Source organism: Amblyraja radiata, chromosome 5 (assembly GCF_010909765.2).
Source record: "Amblyraja radiata isolate CabotCenter1 chromosome 5, sAmbRad1.1.pri, whole genome shotgun sequence".
Classification (NCBI taxonomy): Eukaryota; Metazoa; Chordata; class Chondrichthyes; order Rajiformes; family Rajidae; genus Amblyraja; species Amblyraja radiata.
The window spans coordinates 49052451-49077392 of record NC_045960.1 but is presented as its reverse complement, the minus strand read 5'-3'; the positions used below and the strand labels follow the sequence as shown (position 1 = coordinate 49077392).

General features: G+C 45.1%; 1 protein-coding gene and 1 long non-coding RNA gene across 3 annotated transcripts in view; one reads left to right on the top strand and one right to left on the bottom strand.

Moving 5' to 3' along the window:
- Positions 1–1240: 1240 nt before the first annotated feature.
- Positions 1241–4171, bottom strand: LOC116972829. The gene is made up of 3 exons (XR_004411902.1): positions 4159–4171; positions 1587–1589; positions 1241–1331 (listed from the first exon to the last, which is right to left on the bottom strand). It is a non-coding gene; the product is annotated as an uncharacterized LOC116972829 (long non-coding RNA).
- Positions 4172–5360: 1189 nt separating this feature from the next.
- Positions 5361–24942, top strand: part of mcm9 (minichromosome maintenance 9 homologous recombination repair factor) — a 42223-nt gene continuing 22641 nt past the window's right edge. Inside the window, exons 1-6 of one of the 2 annotated variants that reach the window (XR_004412026.1) lie at positions 5361–5817; positions 9652–9966; positions 13097–13413; positions 14698–14779; positions 16635–16835; positions 21961–22082. Coding sequence is in view for 1 of the 2 variants with exons in the window: in XM_033021170.1 (XP_032877061.1) it covers positions 9657–9966; positions 13097–13413; positions 14698–14779; positions 16635–16835; positions 21957–22082 (1036 nt within the window). In the remaining variant the exon portion in view is untranslated. Of the gene's footprint in view, positions 5818–9651; positions 9967–13096; positions 13414–14697; positions 14780–16634; positions 16836–21956; positions 22083–24942 lie in introns of both variants that reach the window. The other variant, XM_033021170.1, reaches the window with a different exon arrangement.

The window sequence follows — 24942 nt, the reverse complement described above, 5'->3', positions numbered from 1 at the left end:
GGCCTCCGTAGAGGCAATTGCGTTGGCCTCAATAGGCCTGACTTTGGGGTGAACATGGGGTGGGGACTGGACATTGTGCCTCCTCCACAGTGCTACCCACTGTGGGGGGATGATTTTTTTTTGTCTAATTGTAGTCCTGTAGGTCTGTGTCCAAGATGGCTGCTGTGAAGAGAGAGTGGACGCTAGCGCGCTTTGGCTGCCGCTGCTCTCTCTTCACACTGTGTTTTTGATTTTCTGTTTTTGGATTGAATTCTGTTTTTAATTTGTGTCTCTGTGATGTCTTTTTTACCTGTTCTATTCCGATTATATGTTTTTATTCCGATTACTATGTAAGGTGTCCTTGAGATGTCTGAAAGGCGCCCATTAAATAAAATTTATTATTATTATCCCACATGGGCATTTATTCCCTACACAATGGGGCAATTTACAAAAGGCAATTAACCTACAAACCCGCATGACTTTGGATGTGGGAAGAAGCCGGAGGACCCAAAGGAAACTCACAGGGAAGATGTACAAACTCCACGCAGGCAGCACCTGAGATCAGGATTGAACCCGGGTCTCTGGTGCTGTTAGGCAGCAGCTTAACGATTGATCCTAATATTTGCTGCAAATTCTCCTGAAAAATATTAGTATCAATCCTAACTCCCAATAGGAAACTGACCAGCCTCAAATCTGCCCATGTTAGAAGATGAGGAATGAGGAGATGGTAGTCAATCAGCTAATGACAAAAGTACAGATAAACAGGCTGTCAGCACTATTTTAATAGTGAATTTGGTTTCATCACAGTGGGAGAGCCAAGGGATTTCAGATACTGAAGTAAAAAAATAAACTGCTGTTGAAACTCAATGGGTTGAGCAGCATCTGTGGAGGATATTCTATGTTTTGTGCCATGACCTTGCATGAATGGGCTAACATAAAACCTGCCATCTGAAGGCAAATGAAGAGGGCTGCATTCACAAGTTTAATTTTTTTACAGCACCACCAATGGACTGACCCTACAAGGTTATCAGTAAAACAAATCACTCCAACAATGCCTTGCACCCTCTCCTCCCTCAAACACCTTCTCATTTCACTTTACAGATTAGTTTAGATTAGAGATACAGCATGGAAACAGGCCCTGCAGCCCACGCGGACCATCAAACACTAGTTTGTATGTGATCCCACTCTCTCATCCACTCCCTACACACTAGGGACATCTTACAGATGTTAATTAACCCACAAGCCTGCACGTCTATGGGATGTGGTAGGAAACTGGAGAGCTTGGAGGAAACCCATGCGGTCACTGGAAGAACGTGCAAACTTCACGCAGACAGCAGCCAAGATCAGGATTGCTCCCGGGTCCCAGGTGCTGTTAGGCAGCACCCTTTTTTATCTGTGCCACTGGGCCACCTTCGACACGTTGTCTGGTTTGCAGGACTGCTCTCAGTGGGGTGGAAGATTGCAACCTTCACGTGGTCCGCCCTGTTTCGATTAATGCAATCAACTCGATGTGCACAAACGGAAGATCAAATAGAACAAGTTGTCCAACAACTTTAGGCTGTGCACGCCACACAAAAGAAGAAGACTGCTCTCAGAAAGTAGAGCACAATCTGGATATTTCTCCATGCAAGTGAGGCATCCTTTGCCAACAAAGCAGTCTTATAGCAATCCCAAGACAATGGTTCAATGGTGCTTTATTGTCACATGTATGGAGGTAGAGTGATATTCCATTTTTGCATACAGTTCAGTAATAAAATTACTATACATATCACAAACTTAGTTAGGTAAAGTATATAAAGAGTATGCAAGAGTCACCATGTTTTGGCGTCATTTTTCATGATTCAGGTCTAAGTTGTTATAAATGTAGAGCTCTTGGCCATAACAGCACATCGTTGGCCTGGCCAGGCAAAGTTGTTGGTGTACTCCACTCTATTTTAAACTTGGTTCCTTGTAATCCATGAAAGAGTGAAAAGAGTAATGTGTAATCTGGCAGTACAGATCGTTAGGAGAGAATGTTATACATGGTTGAAAGTGATTCAATCCAATCAGCAGTCAAAGTACAAAAGTATGAGATGAGGTGTGAGTTGGCAATGGGGTAGAGGAGAAAAAAATTAAAGGTTGGAGAGTAAATTAGTTATAGCCACCTTTTAAAGGAATAATACATATCTAAAATGTAAATTATTTCACTTTTGAGGCAATTAAAAATAGCAGGGGAAAAAATCCCATCAAAAGAAATTAAAGATAATATAAGATTAATGAAAAAGACACAAAATTGCCAAAATAAACAGTAAACCTGAATTTCAAAACTCAGCAAAATGGAACTAAAATATTGATAATAAAGAGAAAGCAGAATAAAGAGCAAAGGCAGTGCAAGAGTTTTTACAGATTAGTAAAAAAAAGATGAGCATTGGTTAATATGGCTCCTTGCAGAAAGTGAGAGGAAATTATATTGACAATAGACAATAGACAATAGGTGCAGGAGTAGGCCATTCGGCCCTTCGGCCCTTCGAGCCATCACCACCATTCAATGTGATCATGGCTGAACATCCGCAATCAGTACCCCGTTCCTGCCTTCTCCCCATATCCCCTGGCGTAAGGGAAGTAAGGAAATAACAGAGAAACTGTACAAATATTTTGTGCCTTCATTCTCAAAACATAGAACAATATAGCACACAAAGAGGGCATTTGGCCCACAATGTCCGTGCCCAACAATATGCCAATTTAACCATTTTTCCCCAAAGTGGAAATGTCGAAGACTAGAGGTCATAGCTTTATGGTAAGTGGAACAAAGTTTAAAGAGGATGAGCAGGGCAAGTGTTTTTCCACAGAGGTTGGTGGGTGCCTGGAATGCGCTGCCAGGGATGTTGTTGGAGGCGGATACAATAGTGATGTTTAAGAGACGTTTAGACAGGCACATTGATTTGCAGAGAATGGAAGGATATCGACCATGTGCAGGTAGATGAGATTAGTTTATCTTGGCGTCATGTTCGGCATAGACATTGTGGACAAATGAGCATATCCCCGGCTGTATTGATCTCTATAAATGTGAAACTAATCTCCTTTGCCTGAAAGAACCTGAGGGTTATGTTTTTGCACATAAAGGGTGGTGGGTGTATGGAATGAGCTGCTGGAGGAGGTAGTACTATCACATGTTTAAGAAACATTTAGACAGGTACATGGACAGGGCAGGTTTAGAGGGATATGGGACAAATGCAGGCTACTGCAACTAATGTAGATGGGACATGTTGATCGGTGTGGGCAAGTTAGGCTGAAGGGTCTGTTTCTACACCGTATCCCGCCATTCTTGCATATGCATGTGCCTATCCAAAAGCCTCATATGACACAAAAAACTCTTGGAAATAGAGGAAGAGAATATATCTAGAGTAAATCTGAAAATAATAATAATAGTAAAAAACGTTTATTTCACAATCCTAAGAACCTGGTGGCTTGCATGCAAGCGATTTGATGGTTGTGACCAAGGAGATATTCTACATACTGGTTGCCATCTTCCAAATTTTGATGGTTGTTACAATTATTCCCACTCTAGGGCAGCAAATGTCACCCTACAATTAAGGAAAGGACGGAGAAATAACAGTAAACTAGTACCATTTAATCTGACCACCATTCAGAAAATATGTTTAGCTTTCTGGAATCTGAAGAAGGGTCCAGGCCTGAAAGGTTACCTGTCCACGTCCTCCAGAAATGCTGCCTGACTCACTGCGTTAATCACTTTGTCTATTTTTTTTGGAAAGCGGCACCTGCAGTCTATTATTTCACCATTTATCCTTTTATTAAGGAAGTGTTAGAGGGTGTTCTGTACTCCTTGGAATTTAGCAGAGTAAGTGGAGATCTTATTGACAATTACTTACAGGGCTTGACAATTGTGTTTCCCTTTGCCAGAATGCTTGGAACTAAGAATCGCAATTGCAAAGAGGTCAGGCAGTAAGGACAGAAACAAGAAGAAATTTATCCATGTAATAACCAAGAACCAAGAACCTTAATAATGCAGTACCCAAGAAGGCTGTGAATGGTTCATTGTGATCTATATAGGCGAGTTCGGTATTCCAAAAAATGCAAGGAATCATGGGATTTGTCAAAGGTCACTTGCGATAAACATTCTCGGCAACTGCACTACTGCGTGTATACAGACCTGCGTTTCATCCGTAGTCAGGATCAAACCCAGGTCTCCGGCGCTTAGCGCTGTTGAATTGCCACTGGACCATCCCCATCCCCTCCCGAGTGTCCCATCCCTGTCCGGGGGTGGCCGGAGATGTCCGGGGTAAACCTGGACTGACGGGACACCGGCCCAGAGCAGTGGAGTTAGTGCTTCTTCTCCGCGCTGGCTGGGAGCCTGGGCCGCCACTGCTGCGGGCCGGTGTCCCATCTGTCCAGGGCTGTCGGTTAACCCAGCGGGACGGGCAGTTGAGCTGGAGTTAGCGCTTCTTCTCTGCGCTGGCTGTAAGCCTAGGCCGACACTGCTCCGGGACGGTCCAGTAGCAATTCAACACGCTTGCAGCGCCGGAGACCCGGGTTCGATCCTGACTACGGATGAACCGCAGGTCTGTATACATGCAGCAGCACACTTGCCGAGAATGTTTATCGCGAGTGACCTTATGACCTGATGGCCTGGGCATGCGCAGTCGGAATACCAAACTCGCTTATTCCAGGCAAACACTGATAAATTCCTCAGAACCTCTGCTGGGGAATATGCGGCAAGTTGCTTGCGCTGAATCGCGGAGGTAGTGCATCAGTCTTTTTTTTTGTTCTTGTTTTGTAAGAATAAAATGTTACAATTTCTTAATAACCCTTTATTGCTTTTCTGTATTGACCTGTCATCTAGCTTTATTAAAGAAGAGTAATTGGTTGTGCATATTTTATTGCTATGGGTGCTGTGTTTGGGTAACCCGGGTGGTGCAGTTCGGTGACCATGGGTCACTGGATTGCGAAATTTTAGATCGTTCAACCCGCCAAATAATGCAAGTTCGTTACATTATATCGTGTACAAAACTAAAGTTGTGAAATGAGAAGTTATTTAAATTTAACAAGGCATATTAATCCAGTATGACAAATAATCCCTTAAATGTACCAATGGGTTTTCTGCTTTAAGAAACAGATAAACAGTTCGAGTTTTATTGAACCCGCGCTGAAATTGCAGGGCTGGGATCGACCATTGCACGGGTGGGGGGAGAGGTGGTGAAGGTAGGGAATATAACATCCCTTGATTGAAGTATTGTAGGTACACAATATTCACCAATTAAAAATAAAATAATAAAAAACGAATGAACATTTTATTTCAGTTAAATATCGCATGTTACTACAAAAGAGGTGAAACAGTGGCTATGATATTTCTTCCGGGCTCCGCCGCGCTCTCTTGGGTGGCGCGGCTGGCGGGAGATACGAACGGCCGCTGGGGGCAAAGATCCTGGCTGGGGGTTCGCCTCATTGTGACGCGGCCGCTGCTTGTTACTGTTCACCGGGTCCGGCAGACGCTAGGGGTTCCCCTCATTGTGACGCGGCCGCTGCTTGTTACTGTTCACCGGGTCCGGCAGACGCTAGGGGTTCCCCTCATTGTGACGCGGCCGCTGCTTGTTCCGAGGCCGCCGGCGCTCCGGTTTTTGCTCAGGATTGCAGGATCTGGATTACCCCCCTGCTATGATGTCATCGGGTTCTGTAACGTCGCAGAGAAACTCCGGGTAATCTGCGCGTCATCGCGAACACGTCAGTGAGTGGTGACGCCATCGGGTGGTGACGACACTTGCAGAGGTACCTGGGTGCAATCACAGGAGGCCTTGGAGCAAACGATGGCATTACACGAAGACCAGAGGGCATAGTTTTAAGGTGAGAGTGCCAACGTTTAAAGGAGATGTGGGGGGAAAGTTTATTTTTGCATAGAGGGTGTAGTCAACAAAATAGAGAGAGTACAGAGGAGATTTACTAGAATGTTGCCTGGGTTTCAGCAACTAAGTTACAGAGAAAGGTTGAACAAGTTAGGGCTTTATTCTTTGGAGCGCAGAAGGTTAAGGGGGGACTTGATAGAGGTTTTTAAAATGATGAGAGGGATAGACAGAGTTGACGTGGAAAAGCTTTTCCCACTGAGAGTAGGGAAGATTCAAACAAGGGGACATGACGAGAATTAAGGGACTGAAGTTTAGGGGTAACATGAGGGGGAACTTCTTTACTCAGAGAGTGGTAGCTGTGTGGAATGAGCTTCCAGTGAAGGTGGTGGAGGCAGGTTCGTTTTTATCATTTAAAAATAAATTGGATAGTTATATGGATGGGAAAGGAATGGAGGGTTATGGTCTGAGCGCAGGTATATGGGACTAGGGGAGATTATGTGTTCGGCACGGACTAGAAGGGTCGAGATGGCCTGTTACCGTGCTGTAATTGTTATATGGTTATTATATGGTTATATGGGTGAGGCAGATGGGATCGTGATCGTGATAGTAGAGATAGTGGTGTTTAAGAGGCTCTTGGATAGGCACATAGCTATGCAAGTAATGGAGGGATATGCATTGTGTGCAAGCATATGTGATTAGTTTAATGGAGACAATATACTGCAGTTGCTGGATTAGAAAAATATACAAAGTTCTGGAGCAACTCAGCAGGTCAGGCAGCATCTCGAGAATATGACAAGGTAATGTATGAGTTGGGACATTTCTGACCTGGAAACCTCACATATCCATGTTCTTCTGAGAGGATGCATGACCCACTGTGCAACTCCAGCACTTTTATTTTTATTTTAGTTTAGAAACATTGAAAAATAGATGCAGGAGTAGGCCATTCGGCCCTTTGAGCCAGCACCGCCATTCAATATGATCATGGCTGAGCAACTAAAATTAGTACCCCATTCATGCTTTTTCACATCCCTTGATTCCTTTAGCCATAAGAGCTAGATCTAACTTTCTCTTGAATACATCCAATGAATTGGCCTCCACTGCCTTCTATGGCAGAGAATTCCACAGATTCACAACTCTCTGGGTGCAAATGTTTTTCCTCATCTCAGTCCTAAATGGCATACCCCTTATTCTTAAACTGTGACCTCTGGTTCTGGAAACCCCCAACATTGGGAACATTTTTCCAGCATCTAGCATGTCCAATCCTTTAAGAATTGTATATGTTTATGTAAGATCACCTCTCATCCTTCTAAATTCCAGTGAATACAAGCCCAGTCGACCCATTATTTCATCATATGTCAGTCCCGCCATCCAGGGAATTAACCTGGTGAACCTACGCTGCACTTCCTCAATAGCAATAATGTCCTTCCTCAAATTAGGAGACCAAAATTGCACACAATACTCCAGGTGCAGTCTACCAGGGCCGTGTACAACTGCAATAGGGTCACCTTGCTCCTAAACTCAAATCCTCTCACAATGAAGGCCAACATGCCATAGCTTTCTTCACTGCCTGCTGTGCCTGCATGCTTACTTTCAGTTTAGTTTATTGTCATGTGTACAGAGGTAGAGTGAAAAGCTTTTTTTTTGTTACGTGCTATAGTCAGCGGAAAGACGATAAATGATTACAATCATGCCGTCCATAGTTTGTAGATACCTGTTGGAGTAGGGGTTTAAAAGAGTGGAGCGATTGTAATGAATGATTGATCCACTTCTGAGATCAGCACCAGGGTCACCTGGCTTGGGCGCCATCTTGCTTTGCATTAGTTTAACATGTTCTGCACAGACCGCGTGGACCATAGGCCTGTTTCTATGCTGTATTGTTTTATGTAGTATGTTCCAATGTCACAAATGCAAACAGGAGTAGAAATGACACCTTATGCTCTGGTGCAAATCTATCTGGAAATGAACGAAGTTCAGGAAAATGAATCTGATTGGGTTTTTATGAAAATATGGCTTTTTGCTATTTCAGTTCAACAGATTAATAACAAATTTGTTCCAGAACTTGAAATGGTGGGTTTCGTGGAAAGTGTTCATAGGTATATTTATGGAGTGAGACATATATTACACATTTTTTGCCTGATTCTCATTACCTAGAGAAGACATTTTATCTGGACTTATTTTTTTAATAGCTGAACAAAAACATCTAGACTCTATCCCGTGCTGCAAGACTGGAGTTGTGGCTAGATGCTAAGGATGGTGGGGTGTTGTGATAATCTGACATTAGTCACTTTTGTTGACACACTGCAGTTCACAAGATGCCATGAATTTATCTTATTGATGTGGATTTTTATTATTATGGATCATTTTTCCTCAACAGCACCCATGAGATATGGCCTTTTACCATGGACTTTAAGACGGATGTTGTACAAACAACCACAGTGGTTCAAAATGTGGGATGTACTTGATTAGATAGTTCACAAGAACATGAAAAACATATACTTGCCAAATTAGTTGTTGTCTAGTTGTTGTGAAATCCAGGAATGGCCCCCATTCCTTAAAATAAAGAATCTATGATGACATTAGCCATTTATGGGGGAGAGTGATGGAACCAGTGAGCAACTGGTTAAATGTGATCTGTCTCAGAGGTTCAATTCAAAATTGGGTAATTTTAATGGTGTTTCCAGTAAGCATACCAACCAGAATGGCTCCATTAACTATCTTGTGTTCAATGACTTTCTTAAGACATGCAATTATGTAAATGCATTTATGATTGAGCTATTGCCCAACTTGAACTTCAAGCAGCAGCATTTCATTTAATGAGATAGGGAAAACACTGAGTTACATTAAGGGCCTGTCCCATTTAGGCAATTTTTTCTGCAACTGCTGGCGACTGTCACAGTCGTAGCAGGTCGCCGAAAAAGCGGCAACTGGACCCCGCTGCGACAATGTCTACGACAAGCTACGACAATCTACCACCACACAGGCGACAACCTACAACAACCGATGTCAACCTACGTCCACCCACGACAAGCTACGTCAAGCAACGACCCTGTCAAGCAACTGAAGACAATTCAGTCACTGGAGGTTGAAGTAAGGTTGACGTAGGTAGTCGCCAATGGAATTCACCGAAGTCAGGACCCGGCGACAACCAACGACACGTGGCGACAACCTGCGTCATCCTGGCGACAACCTACGATAGCGCCGACGACAGGAGAAGACAAGCTACATCAAGTTACGTCAAGCCCACAGTTGCCGAAATGTTTTGAACATTTCAAAATCCAGCGGCGACCAGAAAAACGTTATGACTCTTTTGGCGACTTGAGGAGACAACTCACGACCATAGAGGCGTCACCCCGCGACCATGTGCCAACAGCCTAGTCGCCTGTAGTCGCCGAAAAAATTGACTGTGGGACAGGGGTTTTACTGTATTTGTATTGGTACCGATGCATTTAAGATTATATATGCAGAAGTCTGATTAGCTAGTAAAGCTTTACTGCAGGACAAGACCCTCCTGATTATCGAAGATAACTGAAGATTCAGAACTGATTTTTCATTCTTATTTTTCCATTGGAAAAAGTTGTAATGAGATGTAATTTGAAGTATTGCAGCTCTTGTGTTGGGTAAGGAGTTGCCGAATTTAGTTCATGTGCCAATAATTTAAGACAAAATGCCAATATTAGCTTGCATTTGGTGCAGTAACAGTTTCTTAAATTATTTCAAATAATAATTGGCAAGTTTTCATATTATTCCTAAATATGCTGATTCTAATGGTGCAGTAACATTTGCTACCTGCGGTTGGATAGATAACATTTTAATTTTGTTTTTGTTTTCCGAACAGGAAGTATGCGTCTGAATACAGAACAAGTTGCTTTAATCGGACAAGTCTTTGAATCATATGTTGTAGAATTCCACAAAAATGATTTTGCCCAGATTCTGCAGAAACCAGATCAAAGTGCACATTATCCGATTACGGTGAATGCCATCACACTGTTTGAAATCAGCATGGAGATTGGCGAGTACTTGAGCGCATTTCCGAACGAATTATTTCCAATATTTGACAATGCATTACACAGAGCTGCCACGGCAATTCTGCAATCTTTTGCAGAGCCGCATGAATTGGTCATGAAACAAAACCTTCACACAAGAATTTCAGGTTAGTAGGTGAAATGCATGGCTATGTTTCTATGTTTCTAAATGCAAGGCATGTAATCTTTCTGTCTTAGTTATGACCCAAGGATGCCATTCGGCCCAATGACTCCCTACTAGTTCTCTACAGGTCTCATTAATCCCACTTCCCCCTTTTCTTCTTTCCCTGTACTCCTTAAATCTATTCTTTCTCATGTGTCCATCTAATGTCCTTTCAATTCTTCTGCCACAAGCCTACACTTGGGTAATGTACAGGTTAATTAACCTGTTATTACATTTTTGGAGCCCCCAGCAGAAACCCACAAGGTCAGCAATTGAATGTCCATATTTCTCAAAGCGAGGCAGTTTCTGGTAACATCTTTAGTTTGGTCGGTGGGGGCGCTGTGAGTCGGCTGCCCTGCCAGCAGCGTGTTCATCATTTTGACTTTTTTGGGGGGTATTTTATGTGTCGAAATGTTAGTTTCGGTGTCTCTTGGTGTGTCTTGTGTGGGATATGGTGGGTGGGGGGGGGAAAGGGGGAACCGCTTTCGGTCGCCTCCTCGACGGAGAGATGACTTTTTCCATGTCGCCTCCCTCGCGGCCTAACAACGTGCATTGGAGCGGCCTATCCCGGTCAGGCCCAGAGATTCAGCAGCGGGCGCAGCGTGGACTTTTCCATCGCGGAGCGGGTGAACTCTTGCCGGGGGTCGCCAGAGAGGTGTGTTCCAATCGCTGGTGACTTTGGCATCATGGGACTGTGGTCTGCGGAGCTTCTAGCCACTGGCGTGGCGTGGACTTACCATCTGGAGTCTGGGATCCCTTGCCGGCATCGCTGGAGAAGAGCTCCGACCGCCGGCCTACGGCCTACGGCCTATAACATCCTGAAGCCGCGGTCTCCGGTAGGAAAGTGCCGATTCTGGCACCCACCCCAAGCCGCAGAGGGTGTTTGACCGCCCCGACGTCGGAGGTTTGATCATCCCAACGAGAGGGCCTGTACATCAGGCCGTCCATGGCGGTGACTACAGGGGGTTTATGGCACCAACCACGGATGGACAAAGGAGGAGGACTGACTGAACTTTGTTGCCTTCCACCACAGTGACGAATGCTGTGGTGGATGTTTGTGTTACATTTTGTTGTGTATTGTGTGTTCTTTTTAAGTGTATCGCTCCTGGCAAATTCATTTCACTGCACCTTCGGCTTTGACTATTGGTGAACTAGTTTGTTGGTCTGCGCCAGCATCGCACCAATCACTCCAGCATCTTTAAATAATGATCACTCAAAAATACTGTTAGCTGACTCTTATTACTTGAAGTTTCATTTTTTACTTCTCGTGTAATTTCAATTTGAATCAAGGAACTGTACTTCATCTAAGTAGTCAATTTTGCTGCAAGGTAGATTTGTGTGTTTGTTTGTTGTTCTTTTAAAATTATTTTCTGGTGCTAAACATTCTTCCCAATAATGAAGAGAGGATTTGAACAGAGTTCCATATCCACTTGGGTACCAATATAGCAGACAGCAAACTTTTGGGTCAGAACTTGGATAAAGACACCACAGAGACGAGGGAATTAAATGTGACATCTCAAAGTTTACAGATGACACAAAGCTGGGTGGCAGTGTGAGCTGGGAGGAGGATGCTATAAGGTTGCAGGGTTACTTGGACAGGTTGGGTGAGTGGGCAGATGCATGACAGATGCAGTATAATGTGGATAAATGTGAGGTTATCCACTTTGGTGGCAAGAACAGGAAGGTAGATTATTATCAAAATGGTGTCAGATTAGGAAAAGGGGAGGTGCAATGGGATCTGGGTGTGCTTGTACCTCAGCCACTGAAAGTAAGCATGCAGGTACAGCAGGCAGTGAAGAAAGCTAATGGCATGTCGGCCTTCATTGCAGGAGGATTTGAGTTTAGGAGCAAGGAGTTCCTACTGCAGTTGTACAGGGCAGTGAGACCGCACCTGGAGTATTGTGTGCAATTTTGGTCTCCTAATTTGAGGAAGGACATTATTGCTATTGAAAGAATGCAGCGCAGGTTCACCAGGTTAATTCCTGGGATGGCGGGACTGAAATATGATGAAAGACTGGACGTATCACTAGAATTTAGAAGGAAGAGAGGAAATCTAATTTCAAGGTCAGTCTAATTAAGGTACAGGGAAATTCAAATTACCATATAGCCATACTAAAAAAAAGCAACAAGGCACACAACGACATCAAATTTAACATAAACATCCACTACAGCGGATTCCCCACGTTTCTCACTGTGATGGAAGGCGATAAAGTCTATTCTTCCTCTTTATTCTTCCGCGCCGGGGCAATCGAACCACCTGCAGTCGGGGTGATCGAAGCCCCCGTAGCTGGCAATCGAAGCTTCCGTGTCGGGGCGATCGAAGCCACCGCATCGCGGTGCTAGAAGCTCCTGTGGTTTGGAGCTCATAGGTAGATCCCTGGCAAAGGGTTCGCGGGCTCCACGATGGTGTCTGCAGGCTCCCATGGTGGAACTCCCGAAATTTGATCTCCAGCAAAGGCCGCCAACTCCTCGATGTTAGGCCGCAGTGTGGACGGAGATACGATACGGAAAACCTTTTCACCCAGAGAGTTGTGAATCTGGAATTCTCTGCCACAGAAGGCAGTGGAGGACCATTCACTGGATATTATCAAGAGGGAGTTAGATTGAGCTCTTAGGGCTAAAGGAATCAAGGGATATTGGGGGGGAAAAGCAGAAATGGGGTACTGATTTTAGAAGATCAGCCATGATCATACTGAATGGTGGTGCTGGCTTGAAGGGCTGAATGGCCTACTCCTGCACCTATTTTTCTATGTTTTTACTTGTTTTACACCTGGATGTAATGGCAACATCTCAAAATCCATTGTAAAGTAAGTATCCTGGTACCTTTATCTTAAGTACTGACCAAGAAGTAATGCTGGCCGCTATAATGGTACTGGTACCAACAAAGATGCACGTGGCCTTTTTTGAAAACTACATGAGTCTCTTTAGCCTATATTTCTGATGAGAGCAAAAAAAAATCTTGACATGCTACTCAAAAAATTTGGTTTAGATGTGGTCAGCTACCATTGTCAGTTTTTATCCTTCATTCAAGAAAATAAATATGGTTATTTGGGCAAGTGTGAATTGATTTGCTTAAATCTTACTGTTTCCTACAGGATTGCCGCTTTGTCCTGAGTTGACGAGGGATCGTATTCCAAAGACTAGGGATGTGGGCCATTTTCTTTCAATTGTTGGCACGGTAATCCGCACAGGAATGGTGAAGGTGCTGGAATTTGAGCATGAGTACATGTGTAACAAATGCAGGCATGTTTTCACTGTAACCGCAGACTTTGAGCAGCATTATACCTTCTGTCGCCCCACATCCTGCCCTAATCCAGAAGGTTGTAACGCCATCAAATTTTCATGTCTTTCTGGCGCCTCATCTTCTCGTTCAAGTTGTAGAGACTATCAAGAAATCAAAATTCAAGAACAGGTATTGTAAAAACTACATTTTTAACATTTCTGTTAACAATAAAGCTCTTAATTTTCACATAACAAGCATTTACAAATTTACAAAGCTTACAAATAAAGACAGTGCTGCAGTAACTCAGCGGGTCAGGTAGTATCTCTGGAGAACGTGGATAGATGATGTTTGTATATAAGGGTCCTGACCCAGAACGTCACCTAGCTATGGTCTCTTTTTTTGTAAACAAGCATCTGCATTTCCTTCTTTAAGCATTTAGGGCTACAAGATGCGGTCATAATGTCAAAAGTGACAGGAGCAGAAATAGGCCATTCGGTCCATCAAACCTACTCCACCATTCAATCATGGCTGATCTATCTCTCCCTCCTAACCCCATTACCCCTGACACCCGTACTAATCAAGACTAATAATTTATTGCAAAGCAAAATAACTATATTTCGGATTAAAACCCAGAATCTTTGAGACATACACAGCAGAACAGCAACGTTTGTGGAGAGAAAAATACAGTTAACATTTTAGATTCATTCTCTTCCATCAGAATGGTTTATGTCAGTATCAGTATTCTTTAATATCTGAATATGAAACTAATTATTTGTAGGGTCGGAGGAGTTTAGGCTGAGATTCGAATTCCAGTTCTTTGCATTAACATTTTTCTTGATTCAGTTTTTATGAAATTCTATCATCATTTAAATGATAATGTCTTGGGTTTTTGGTAGGTGGTGCATTCATCCCCAGTTGGTGCTCAACACTAACCTGCTGCAGTTTAATGCAGGCTGCAGCAGACCAGAGGGAACCCCAGCCCAATTATGACCACATAGTTACAGTGGACAATAGAGATGAGGGGAAAACGCTGGCTTGGTGTTATTAGGCAGACCAGGATCCTAGTTTGGGAGAAGACATCAGCTGATGCTCAGAAAGGAGTTAGCTTAGAAACCTTGCTTTACCATATCATGCAAGCATCAAAGGTGTATTGTAATTATACTCTAGCTCGGAGAGGTTTTTCTCCATATACTAATCCATTCAAAATGTTTTAAATGGGTTGACAGATTTTGAGTTACAATACAATACAATACGGTTTTATTCGTCACATCTGCTTTCTGCTTCCTGCCACAAGTCAACATAGAATTACCCAATTGTGTTGTCACCAAAATTGGGTCATTTGAGATCTTTCTAGTCATCGAATACTTTTATCTTGTATATTTATCTTGTATATTTTTGCTAGTTGTTTTTTTTTAGTTTTTAGTCTTAGAGCTATTGTATTAATCCTTGCATATCTTCCTGTTTCAATAACAGGTTCAGAGGCTATCTGTGGGAAGTATACCTCGATCGTTGTTGGTTGTACTAGAAGATGATCTGGTGGACACCTGCAAATCGGGTAAGATTTACTGGTTAAGTTGTGTTGTACAATTTTAACATGCCCTTTTGAAGTTGAAGCCCTCCAGAGTGCAGACTCCATATGTACAATCTGAAAATGATCCTTCTCACAATTAAAGCCTTAACCAATTACTCTTAGGAATGGATGGCATTACAATTTAATCCTGAACTATAATTCTCTAATATTTTAATTAAAAACTACTGTTATTTTCTGAAAATGAATGTTTTCATGACTTTCAGAGACCGCACTATAAATTGAGCCTACACTATACTACACTTGTTGTTTTTAATTGGAGCAAGAAGAATTTAGAAAAACATTGTTCAATATTAATATTAATCTTTTAGCTTAAATAAGTTATTCTTCTCACTCCTTTTCGAGCTTGTAAAGAAAAAGTGTTGGACATTTAAATTTTGCTTTATGCTTTCCATTGCTTTGCAAATATTGCCTGGAATGTCCAATTGTTTGACTATTTTGATTTTGTTGTTGTTATTATTTATTCCTATTTATGTCTTGTTCGGAACAAATAAACAAATCAAATCTTTTAGCTTAAAGGAAAACTTGGATGGTTGTATAATTACATTTTTTTAAACTGGTGCATCATGTGAAGTGTTCATCTGAATGGATAGATGGGAGGTGTGCAAAATGTCTTATTAGAATAAATTTATTTAAGGAAAGTTTTCACTCCTGATCTGCACTGGAAATTCTTTCTCCATCATGTGATCACATCCGAGAAAAGGGGAAATATTTAATTTATGAGTTGGATGAAGGTGCAGAAACTTTATTGTGAATGCCATAAATCATGATGATGATGCAACCTGTACATTAACAATAAATTGTAGTGTAATACAGCACGGAAACACACTCCACTTCCTCATTGAAGTGCTCCCGATGATCTAGCCTTGACAGCCCTGCAGGTAGAGAATTCCATACATTCATCACCTACCTGTGAGCAGTAGTTCTCGTGTAGCTATGCATTAAATTATTGCCTCTTAATCTTGTGACTATTTTCCCTCACTTGGGATTTTCCAAAGAGTGGAAATTTCTCCCATCAGGATTTTGTATGTTGGGACCCAGTCAGAGGATGATTTTTTTTACTAAATCAGGATTTTGTATGTTTCAGTAAGATCGTCCTCATTCTTCTGTTCCAAAGAATGTAGGTGTAATTTCGTAGAACATAGACACCATCGGTGATAAAACAACTTTCATCCAGGGAAGTAGCCTGTGAATCAGTTCAGATTTGTTTCTAATGCTAGTGGATCCTTTCTAAAATAAAACTGCTCACCAGTGCCCTGTAGAATTCTAATCAAGTTTTGCACTTAACCCGGTGAAGAGAGAGGGCCTGGGGAACAGGGTCCTGGTGAACTTTGAGCTTGAATGAGCCTTATGTCAAATCATTTGTTTCTGAACTATCAGAATCTATTGGAGTCTGACTGTGCTTCCAAATAGTTTATTCACTTCTCCGCTCCTGAAAACGAACAGTAACCAAATGCTTAGAAGTACAGCATGTAGAAGCGGCATGATGGCGCAGCGGTGGAGTTGCTGCCTTGCAGCGTTTGCGGCGCCGGAGTCCCGGGTTCGATCCCGACTACGGGTGCTGTCTGTATGGAGTTTGTACATACTCCCCATGACCGCGTGGGTTTTCTCCGAGATCTTTGGTTTCCTCCCACGCTCCAAAGACGTACAGGTTTGTAGGTTAATTGGCTTGGAATAAATGTAAAATTGTCCCTAGTGTACGTAGGGTAGCATTAATGTGCGGCGATCATTGGTCGGCACGGGCTCGATTGGCCTGTTTCCGCGCTGAATCTCTAAACTAAATTAAACTAAAGTAACATGCATATTTGTATTTGAATCACAGGTGATGATGTTACTCTTTATGGTGTGGTCATGCAAAGGTGGAAACCTTTTACTCAAGATACCCGTTGTGATCTAGAACTTGTCCTGAAAGCCAATAATCTCGAAGTGAACAATGAACAGCCATCTGGAGTTGTTATTGATGAGGTTATCCAAAAAGAATTTAAAGAATTCTGGGAGAGTTACAAGGCTGATCCTCTAGCAGGTACCGTACCACGTGCAATTGATTAAATCACGTCAGTGGATTTTTCAGGTAACACATCATAACTAGATTTTACCGTGTTGTGTTGTGTTGTGGTGCGTAGGTCCCGAAACGAAAGAGAAGAGTCAGGTATTTCGAGAGGCACCTTTATTTGTGTTCCTCCCGGTTGTAGGGAAGTCCACGAGAGAAAGATGGCACCCAAACCCTTGCCTTTAAACCCTCTGGTTAAGGGCCACCTCTGGACTGAACCATTCCCGTGCCGAGGGGTTTGACAGTTAGGATGGCCCGACGCTTGGGAGCTGCCACAGGACCCCCCCCCCCTCCCAGAACCCGAGGCTTGTATGGCCTCTGGAGTGGCGTCCGGTGGGCATCACGGCGCAGGAAAACGTATGGGCAGTCCCGGAGGGCTGATGGCAAGTGCGGGCGAAATGTCCCATGGCGGGACGTCGGGACGGGTGCGAGCCTGCCAACTCGCTCGCGAAGGTGCTTTAAGGTGGATGAGGGCGTTCCCTGCTGCCCCGGCGCCGACGGCACCAACTCCCCGGGCACCGTGAGCGGCGACCCGTACACGAGTTCCGCCGATGATGAGGCCAAGTCCTCTTTAGGAGCAGTCCGGATGCCCAGCATGACCCACGGCAACTCGTCCATCCAGTCCGGGCCAGAGAGTCGTGTCTTCAGCGCTGCCTTGAGCTGCCGGTGGAACCTCTCCACCAGACCGTTAGCTTGCGGGTGGTAAGCCGTGGTGTGGTGCAGCCGCACCCCCAGCAAGCGAGCCATGGCTGACCACAGCTCGGAGGTGAATTGTGGCCCCTGGTCTGAGGAGATGTGCGCCGGCACCACAAAGCGAACAATCCAGTGCGCGGACAACGCACGAGCGCACGTAGCCGTTGAAGTATCGGCCAACGGTATGGCCTCCGGCCACCGCGTGAAGCGGTCCACCATCGTGAGGAGGTGGGTGATGCCCCGGGACGGCGGAAGAGGCCCCACAATGTCCACGTGGAGATGGTCGAATCGCCGGTGAGGTAGACCGAACTCCTGAAGGGGCGCCCGGACATGGCGTGGATCTTCGCCGTCTGGCACGGAATGCAGGTGCGAGCCCAGTGGCCAACCTGCTTGTGCAGACCGTGCCACATGAAACGAGCGGCCACCAGTGCCGTCGTCGCCCGGATTGATGGGTGAGACAGTCCGTGGATCACCTCGAAAACCCTCCGGCGCCAGGCGGCAGGGACGATGGGGTGCGGCTGAGCTGCGCCTCCGCCAGGGCAGAATAGTCAATTCTGGGCGCCACCTCAAATACGGCGTCGATAGCGGGGCGGGACAATGCGTCGGCCACTCGGTTCTCTTTACCCTCGACGTAGCGGATGGATGTGGTATATTCAGAAATGTAGGCCAATTGCCGCTGCTGTCGTGCGGACCAGGGGTCGGAAACCTTTGCCAGGGCGAAAGTGAGAGGCTTGTGGTCTGTGTAGGGGGTGAACGGGCGGCCCTCCAGGATGTAGTGGCACACTGCCAGGAACAGAGCCAGGATCTCGCGATCGAACGCGCTGTATTTCGTCTGCGCGCGGTTGAGGTGCCGGCTGAAGAAGGCCAGGGGCCGCCAACCTCCGCCCGTCAGTTGCTCCAGCACAGCACCAACCGCCGACTACGAGGCATCCACCGTGAGAGCAGTCGTGTCATCTTTCAGCAGTACGGCCCGAGCAAGGGCCTCCTTCGGGCCGCCAAATGCTGCCACTGCCTTGTGGGTCCACTCGACGTTCTTATGCTGCCCACCCGCCAGAAGTTGGTACAGCGGCCGCATGATGCTGGCCGCGGATGGCACAAAACGATGATAAAATGCCACCATCCCAACAAACTCCTGCAGGCCACGCACCGTGTGTGGGCGGGGAAACCGACGGATGGTGTCGACCCTGTCCGGCAGGGGAACCGTGCCTTGTGAAGTCACGTGGTGGCCGAGGAAGTCGTTCTCAGTTACCCCAAAACGACACTTGTCGAGTTTGATAGCCAAACCATGCTCCTGCTGCGAGCGGCTGGCCACCAGGATGTCGTCAAGGTAAACGAACACAAACTCGAGGTCGCGACACACCCCATCCATCAAGCGTTGAAAAACCTGCGCAGCGTTCTTGAGGCCGAATGGCATCCACGTCAATTCCCGGTTGTAGGGAAGTCCACGAGAGAAAGATGGCACCCAAACCCTTGCCTTTAAACCCTCTGGTTAAGGGCCGCCTCTGGACTGAACCATTCCCGTGCCGAGGGGTTTGACAGTTAGGATGGCCCGACCCTTGGGAGCCGCCACAGTGTAATAATAAAATATAGAAAAAGGCAATTTCAACTAATTGAGTATGCAGGATCACAGATCAACCTAATTCCTCACTAAAGGACACACAGTTCTGGAGTAACTCAGCAGGCCAGGCAGCATCTTTGCAGAACACGGATAGGTACTGTTTCAGGTTGAGACCATTTTTCACACTGATTGTGGGTGAGGGGAAGAAAACTGGAAGAGCAGCATCTGCAGTACCCTGTTACCTATTCACCTGTTTCCCATCTACATATCACAGATTCCACCACTTGCCTACTCCCCTATGTTTACCGTAGTAAATTAACTTACCAGCACGTACTTAGGATACAGTATATACTTAGGACAGAATATATACTTAGAGAAAACACAGCTACACACAGCACTGGAAGCCAGATTTTAACTCTGGTTGCTGGACCTATGGGCAACACCTATACTGGCTGCACCATCTCTGAATGGATAATGTTTGTTAAGGAAGTGTTAAAATTATCAATTATTGTTTATAGCTGAAATGGCTAAATTGGTGGTTTTGTTTTTTAAATAAAGTAGTGATTTTCCTGGCAGAACTTTAACTACATTTAAGTGTAGTTATTGTCTGTGAAAGTCATTGTCCTGCTTTCCCTTGCACATGGCATTGGGATATACCAGAGTAAAGTAATTATTTTTGCAGTGTTGTCATCATTTGTGTTGATTATGTGTCAGTTGCTTTTGTTGTTTATATCCCATGAATGTGTTGCTTGTTGGGTTTATCCACCTTTTCACCCCTTTCTGAAAAATGTAACAAAATAGGTCCTTAAAATAGGTTGAACCTATTCTTATAATTTTTTTAATAATTTGTAATTATAAATGTGAAACATATTAAAGCATATAAACATTGTACAGGTACTATGATTGCAACCAGCATGCAAATATACTGCGGTTACCTGCTTTGCAACCTGCAGCAACACCCACAACAGATGGATGCAGATGCATGGGAACATCGCCATCTACAGGTTCCCCTCCAAGTTGCACATGGTCCAAACTTGGAAACCTGTTGTCAGTCCTTCATCTGCTCTACATTACAGCACTATAGAAAGTTACGGGGAGAAGGGGTTGAGAGGGAAAGATAGATCAGCAATTGAATGGCAAAGCAGACTCAATGGGCTGAATGACCTAATTCTGCTCAGATGAATGAATTTATGGAAGCACTTTAACCATATGGACAGCAATCTATCAAATGGACTACTCATTACCATCTTCTTGAGGGCATTTGGATATGGCAGTAAATTCCAATTATGCCCTGCTCTATATAAGTAACAAAACATTTATTGCTGGGAAGACAATTGATACATTGAGCAGTCTAAAAAGAATCTGTGAAATATCTGTTGGACTAGGTATTGTTTAGAACGATGTCTTGCTCATGCATGTCTCCTCTGCTCATGGACAGACATTGATTGGCTTCTGGTTTACCCACCAGTGATTTTTAAAATGTTTGTCCTATATGTTGGAAGTCATGACCCTTCTCTCCCTATCTCCTTGCCCCACATGCTGTACCTTTTCGACAGCTAGGTTATTTTAGAGCTGGCTTCCGATAGCAAGGTTCCTTTAGAGCTGGCTTCTGTCCAGCATTTGTCAAATGTGTCTTCAGCGATCAAAGCCGTGTTCCCCATTCAGTCTCTGCTTTTCTGGCTTCTGTTAAAACGCATCTTAAGATTTGTTTTCTGACCAATTTATTTTTCACCATGCTGAATTTTACTCGCTTACAATTCTGTGATAGGCCTTGCGATATTTTGCTCGATAAAAACATTATGAGATGCTGTTAGGAGTAGATGAATTATTGGTAGAGCTGGATTAATTTAACATAGAAAGATATTTGGTCATCTGTGCTCTCAATGAGGAATGGGAACAAACTAAAAGGCACCACCAAAGAGTGGAAGACTGAAGGAAAACGTATGCAGTAGTGAGAATCCAGGGGTTCAACTCTAGATCAGTGAGCCGTCTGTCCAAGGTGGGGAAAATGTGGAGGAAAATTCTTTGCGATAGGATTTACTCCAATTTTGAAGAGAATGGGTAAATTGAGGATAGCCAGTTCACCTTGGTATATGTCTTACTAACTTGCGTTTTTTGACGTGGTTAATGAAAGTTGGGCAGTGGATGTTGAATACATGAATTTTAGAAAGGCTTTTGATAAGGTTCCTCCTGGTAGGCTGATCCAAAAGATTAAGATGTGCAGGATACATAATGGCTTGGCTGTGTGGATTTGGAACTGGCTTATTCATAGTAGACAGAGAGAGGATAGTAAACAATAGAGCTGCTCAGGGATCTGGAAGAAACCATAGTGGCGTTTAGGAGGTTTATACATGGGCACATGGAAGAGCAGGTCATAGAGGAATATGGGTCATGTGCGGGCAGATGAGATCAGTTTAACCACATTATATTCAGCACGAGCATTGTGGGCGGAAAGGCCTGTTTCTGTGCTGTACTGTTCTATGTTCTGGATTTCCTCCCACCTCATAAATTCCACGTTAACATTTTAAGTTTCACACAAGTTTTAAAATTGAAATTTTTAATGGAATTGTGAATGAACCTCTTGTCAACTGTTCTGGAGTCTAGTGATGAATATAAACATACTCTATTAAAACCTTAAAATGCACAAGTGATAAACTACTTTAAATTGGACAATATAATAGCTTGACAGCACTGAGCAAAGTGGGTCTAGGAGTGAGTGGAACATAATGCTGGTTCTGATAAATTAGTTTATGGCGGCACATACAAATACTTGTGTTCTATTTTGAGTGCAAATAATAGGATATGCTTTGTGTTCTTTCATCACATATCTTTATTTTTTTAAGGAAGGAATGAAATTCTGGCCAGCCTTTGTCCACAAGTATTTGGAATGTATGTGGTTAAACTAGCAGTCGCCATGGTCTTAGCAGGTGGAGTGCAAAGAATTGATGAAGCTGGGACCAAAGTTAGAGGTTAGTGTTGTCAAAGTAGACATGCAATCTTATTGAATTTATATCTTGTTGATTAATCTGTGGAGCCCATATCATTGTTCTATGCTTGGAATGGAACATCATTTCCTTTTAGCAATGATGTTGATGCAATTCGTGCAATCCATGCAATTCATTGGAACGATTTGAAGCAAAATTCATAAAACCAGAAATAATTTGAGACTAAAAAATAATTTGGCCTGTTTAACAACAAAATAACTTGATTTTTCTTGAATACGTTGAACATGCAAGATCTTTATCTGCCATCACTGCCTGAATCATGTAATGGTCTTTTAATAAAATGCCATTTGTAAAATTGTGCCAGTTTTGCCGTCCACGAGTTTAAAATATTATTTCAATTGGATGTATAATAATGTTTCACACTACCTTTTTATCTGTTTTTGTTGGTTTTGTACACATCTACAAGAGTACCTCTTGGTGTCTCGTTCAAGGCCAAAAACTGACCTTGTGTCTGTCTATCCCACTTCCGGTCTGCATTGTAATTAAATTTGTGTAAAATCGCTACCCTATATTGCTAGGATTTTTTCGCCACCTTACTCACCGTTCTCTTCTGCTCCAAGCCACCAAGTTTTGTTCAGATCTGTGAAATATTAGAAAGGTTATGACGGTTTAAAAAAAAAAGTGAGATCAGCAGATTGGTCTTCTTGCCTGTCAGTCACCATGAAGGTATTGCCCCAGAGGCCGGGCGTGAGTCAGTCAGCCCGGAAGCCGTGAGTGAGAGTTGAGTCTAGAACTGTGAATACACCAGCCGTGAGTGAGTGAACTGTGAGCCCACCTGCCGTGAGTGAGTGAACTGTGAGCCCACCAACTGTGAGTGAGTGAACTGTAAGCCCACCAGCCATGAGTGAGTGAACTGTGAGCCCACCAGCCATGAGTGAGTGAACTGTGAGTCCACCAGCCGTGAGTGACTGAACAGTGAGTCCACCAGCCGTTAGTGACTGAACTGTGAGCCCACCAGCCGCGAGTGATTGAACTGTGAGCCCACCAGCTGTGAGTGAGTGAACTGTGAGTCCACAAGCCGTGAGTGAGTGAACTGTGAGTCCAAGAATCCATTCGGCCCACAATGTCTATACTAGCCCTCTGCAAACCAGTCCCTTCGGCCCACAACACCCTTACTAGCCCTTACTAGCACACCACCCTTACTAGCCCCCCCCCTCCACTGGTCACCGCCTGAAGCCGTCCCCCTCCCTCAGCTGCAGGACGCTCACCCCTCCCCCACCAGCCCCCAACAGCCCCGCCAGAAGCCGTGCCCCTCCCTAGGCTGCAGGACGTTCCCCCCACCGCCTCCCGACAGCCCCCGCCTAAAGCCGACCCACCTCCCCAGGCTGCAGAACGCAACAAGAAACGCAACAAGAAAGAATGGACTGAATCAGGGGCGTCACAACAGGAACCCGTCACCCGTGCCTGCGCAGTTGAGGGCTATGCATGAGTGGTGGAATATTGGAATTGGTGGAGAGATGGATTATTGCATTGGGGGACCAGGCATCCTGTGTGAGAATGGGACCCAACGGGTCACACTTAGTCTAGTATATAACTAAAACTCTCATCTAGTTTGATTGTTTGTGTGTGTGTGGGATCCCGAAATACAGCCATTGTCCTGCGATGTGCAGTACAGGTGCACAACCTTTTATCCGAAGATCCAAATAACGAAAACCTCCGAATAGCGGCCATTTTTTCGGTCCTTGAAGAAAGGTCCTTGAAAAAGTTCACCGAGGGTGGCCTGCAGAGGTGACAGCGGAACCTCCGGTCGGTCCTCGAAGAAAGGGGAACTAAATCCCCATTCATGAAAGAGAAGGTGAGGGTATATTGCGCGGGAGGGTAAATAATTGACAATATGCTGCTGCCTGCCCGCTGAGTTAAAAAGTTCCCACGGTAGACTCACGATACACAGTGTTTCGTGAGTCTTGCGTGGGAACTTTTTAACTCAGCGGGGCAGGCAGCAGCAGATTGTCGCTCCCTTCAGTTTCACCCCACCTACACCCCTCTGCTTCCCGGCCATGTGTGTGACCCCTTCCCTCCCCTCTCCAGCTCCCCGCCCATTGCACCGGCGCGGGGGCTTTGCACTGTCACCGGAGACGTCAGGACCAACGGGACACCGACCCCCAGGCCCACTGCAAGCACGGAGATCCCAGAGACCCACAGCCAGCAGCAGCCCAGCCCAGCCCCGTTCCAACTCCAGAGGAAAACTGCAAACTGGCCGGAGACGTCAGGACCACCAGAAGACGTTCCCCGAGCTGCGCCCCCTCATCGGGACACCGACCCCCAGGCCCACTGCAAGCACGGAGATCCCAGAGACCCACAGCCAACAGCAGCCCAGCCCAGCCCCACTCCAACTACAGAGGAACCTGGGTTGCGGATGACGGGGCGCAGCTCGGGGCGTCGTAGGGGCCCATCGGGGAGCGGGTTCCTGTTGGTCTTGACGTCTCCGGCCACCTGCCATCCTCCGGGAACCGTTCCGCCCTTGCAGGAGAGTGGGGTTGTTTGCAGTTCCAGAGGGAGGGGGCAAGGGCGGTACAGTTTCCAGTCTCAGCTCCAGTCCAGGGGGGTGGCCGGAGACGTCAGGACCAACGGGACACCGACCCCCAGGCCCACTGCAAGCACGGAGATCCCAGAGACGCACAACCAGCAGCAACTCCAGCCCAGCCCCGCTCCAACTCCAGAGGAACACGTAGGGGCAGAAGCTGATGGTGTGCAAGGTACGTCTTGTTCTTGGGGTGGCGGATGAGGGGGCGCAGCTCGGGCTGTGGGCATACTGCCACTTGTCGCCGTAGCGGCCCATTAGGGAGCGGATTCCTCTGGAGTTGGAGGGGGAGGGAGGTATTGT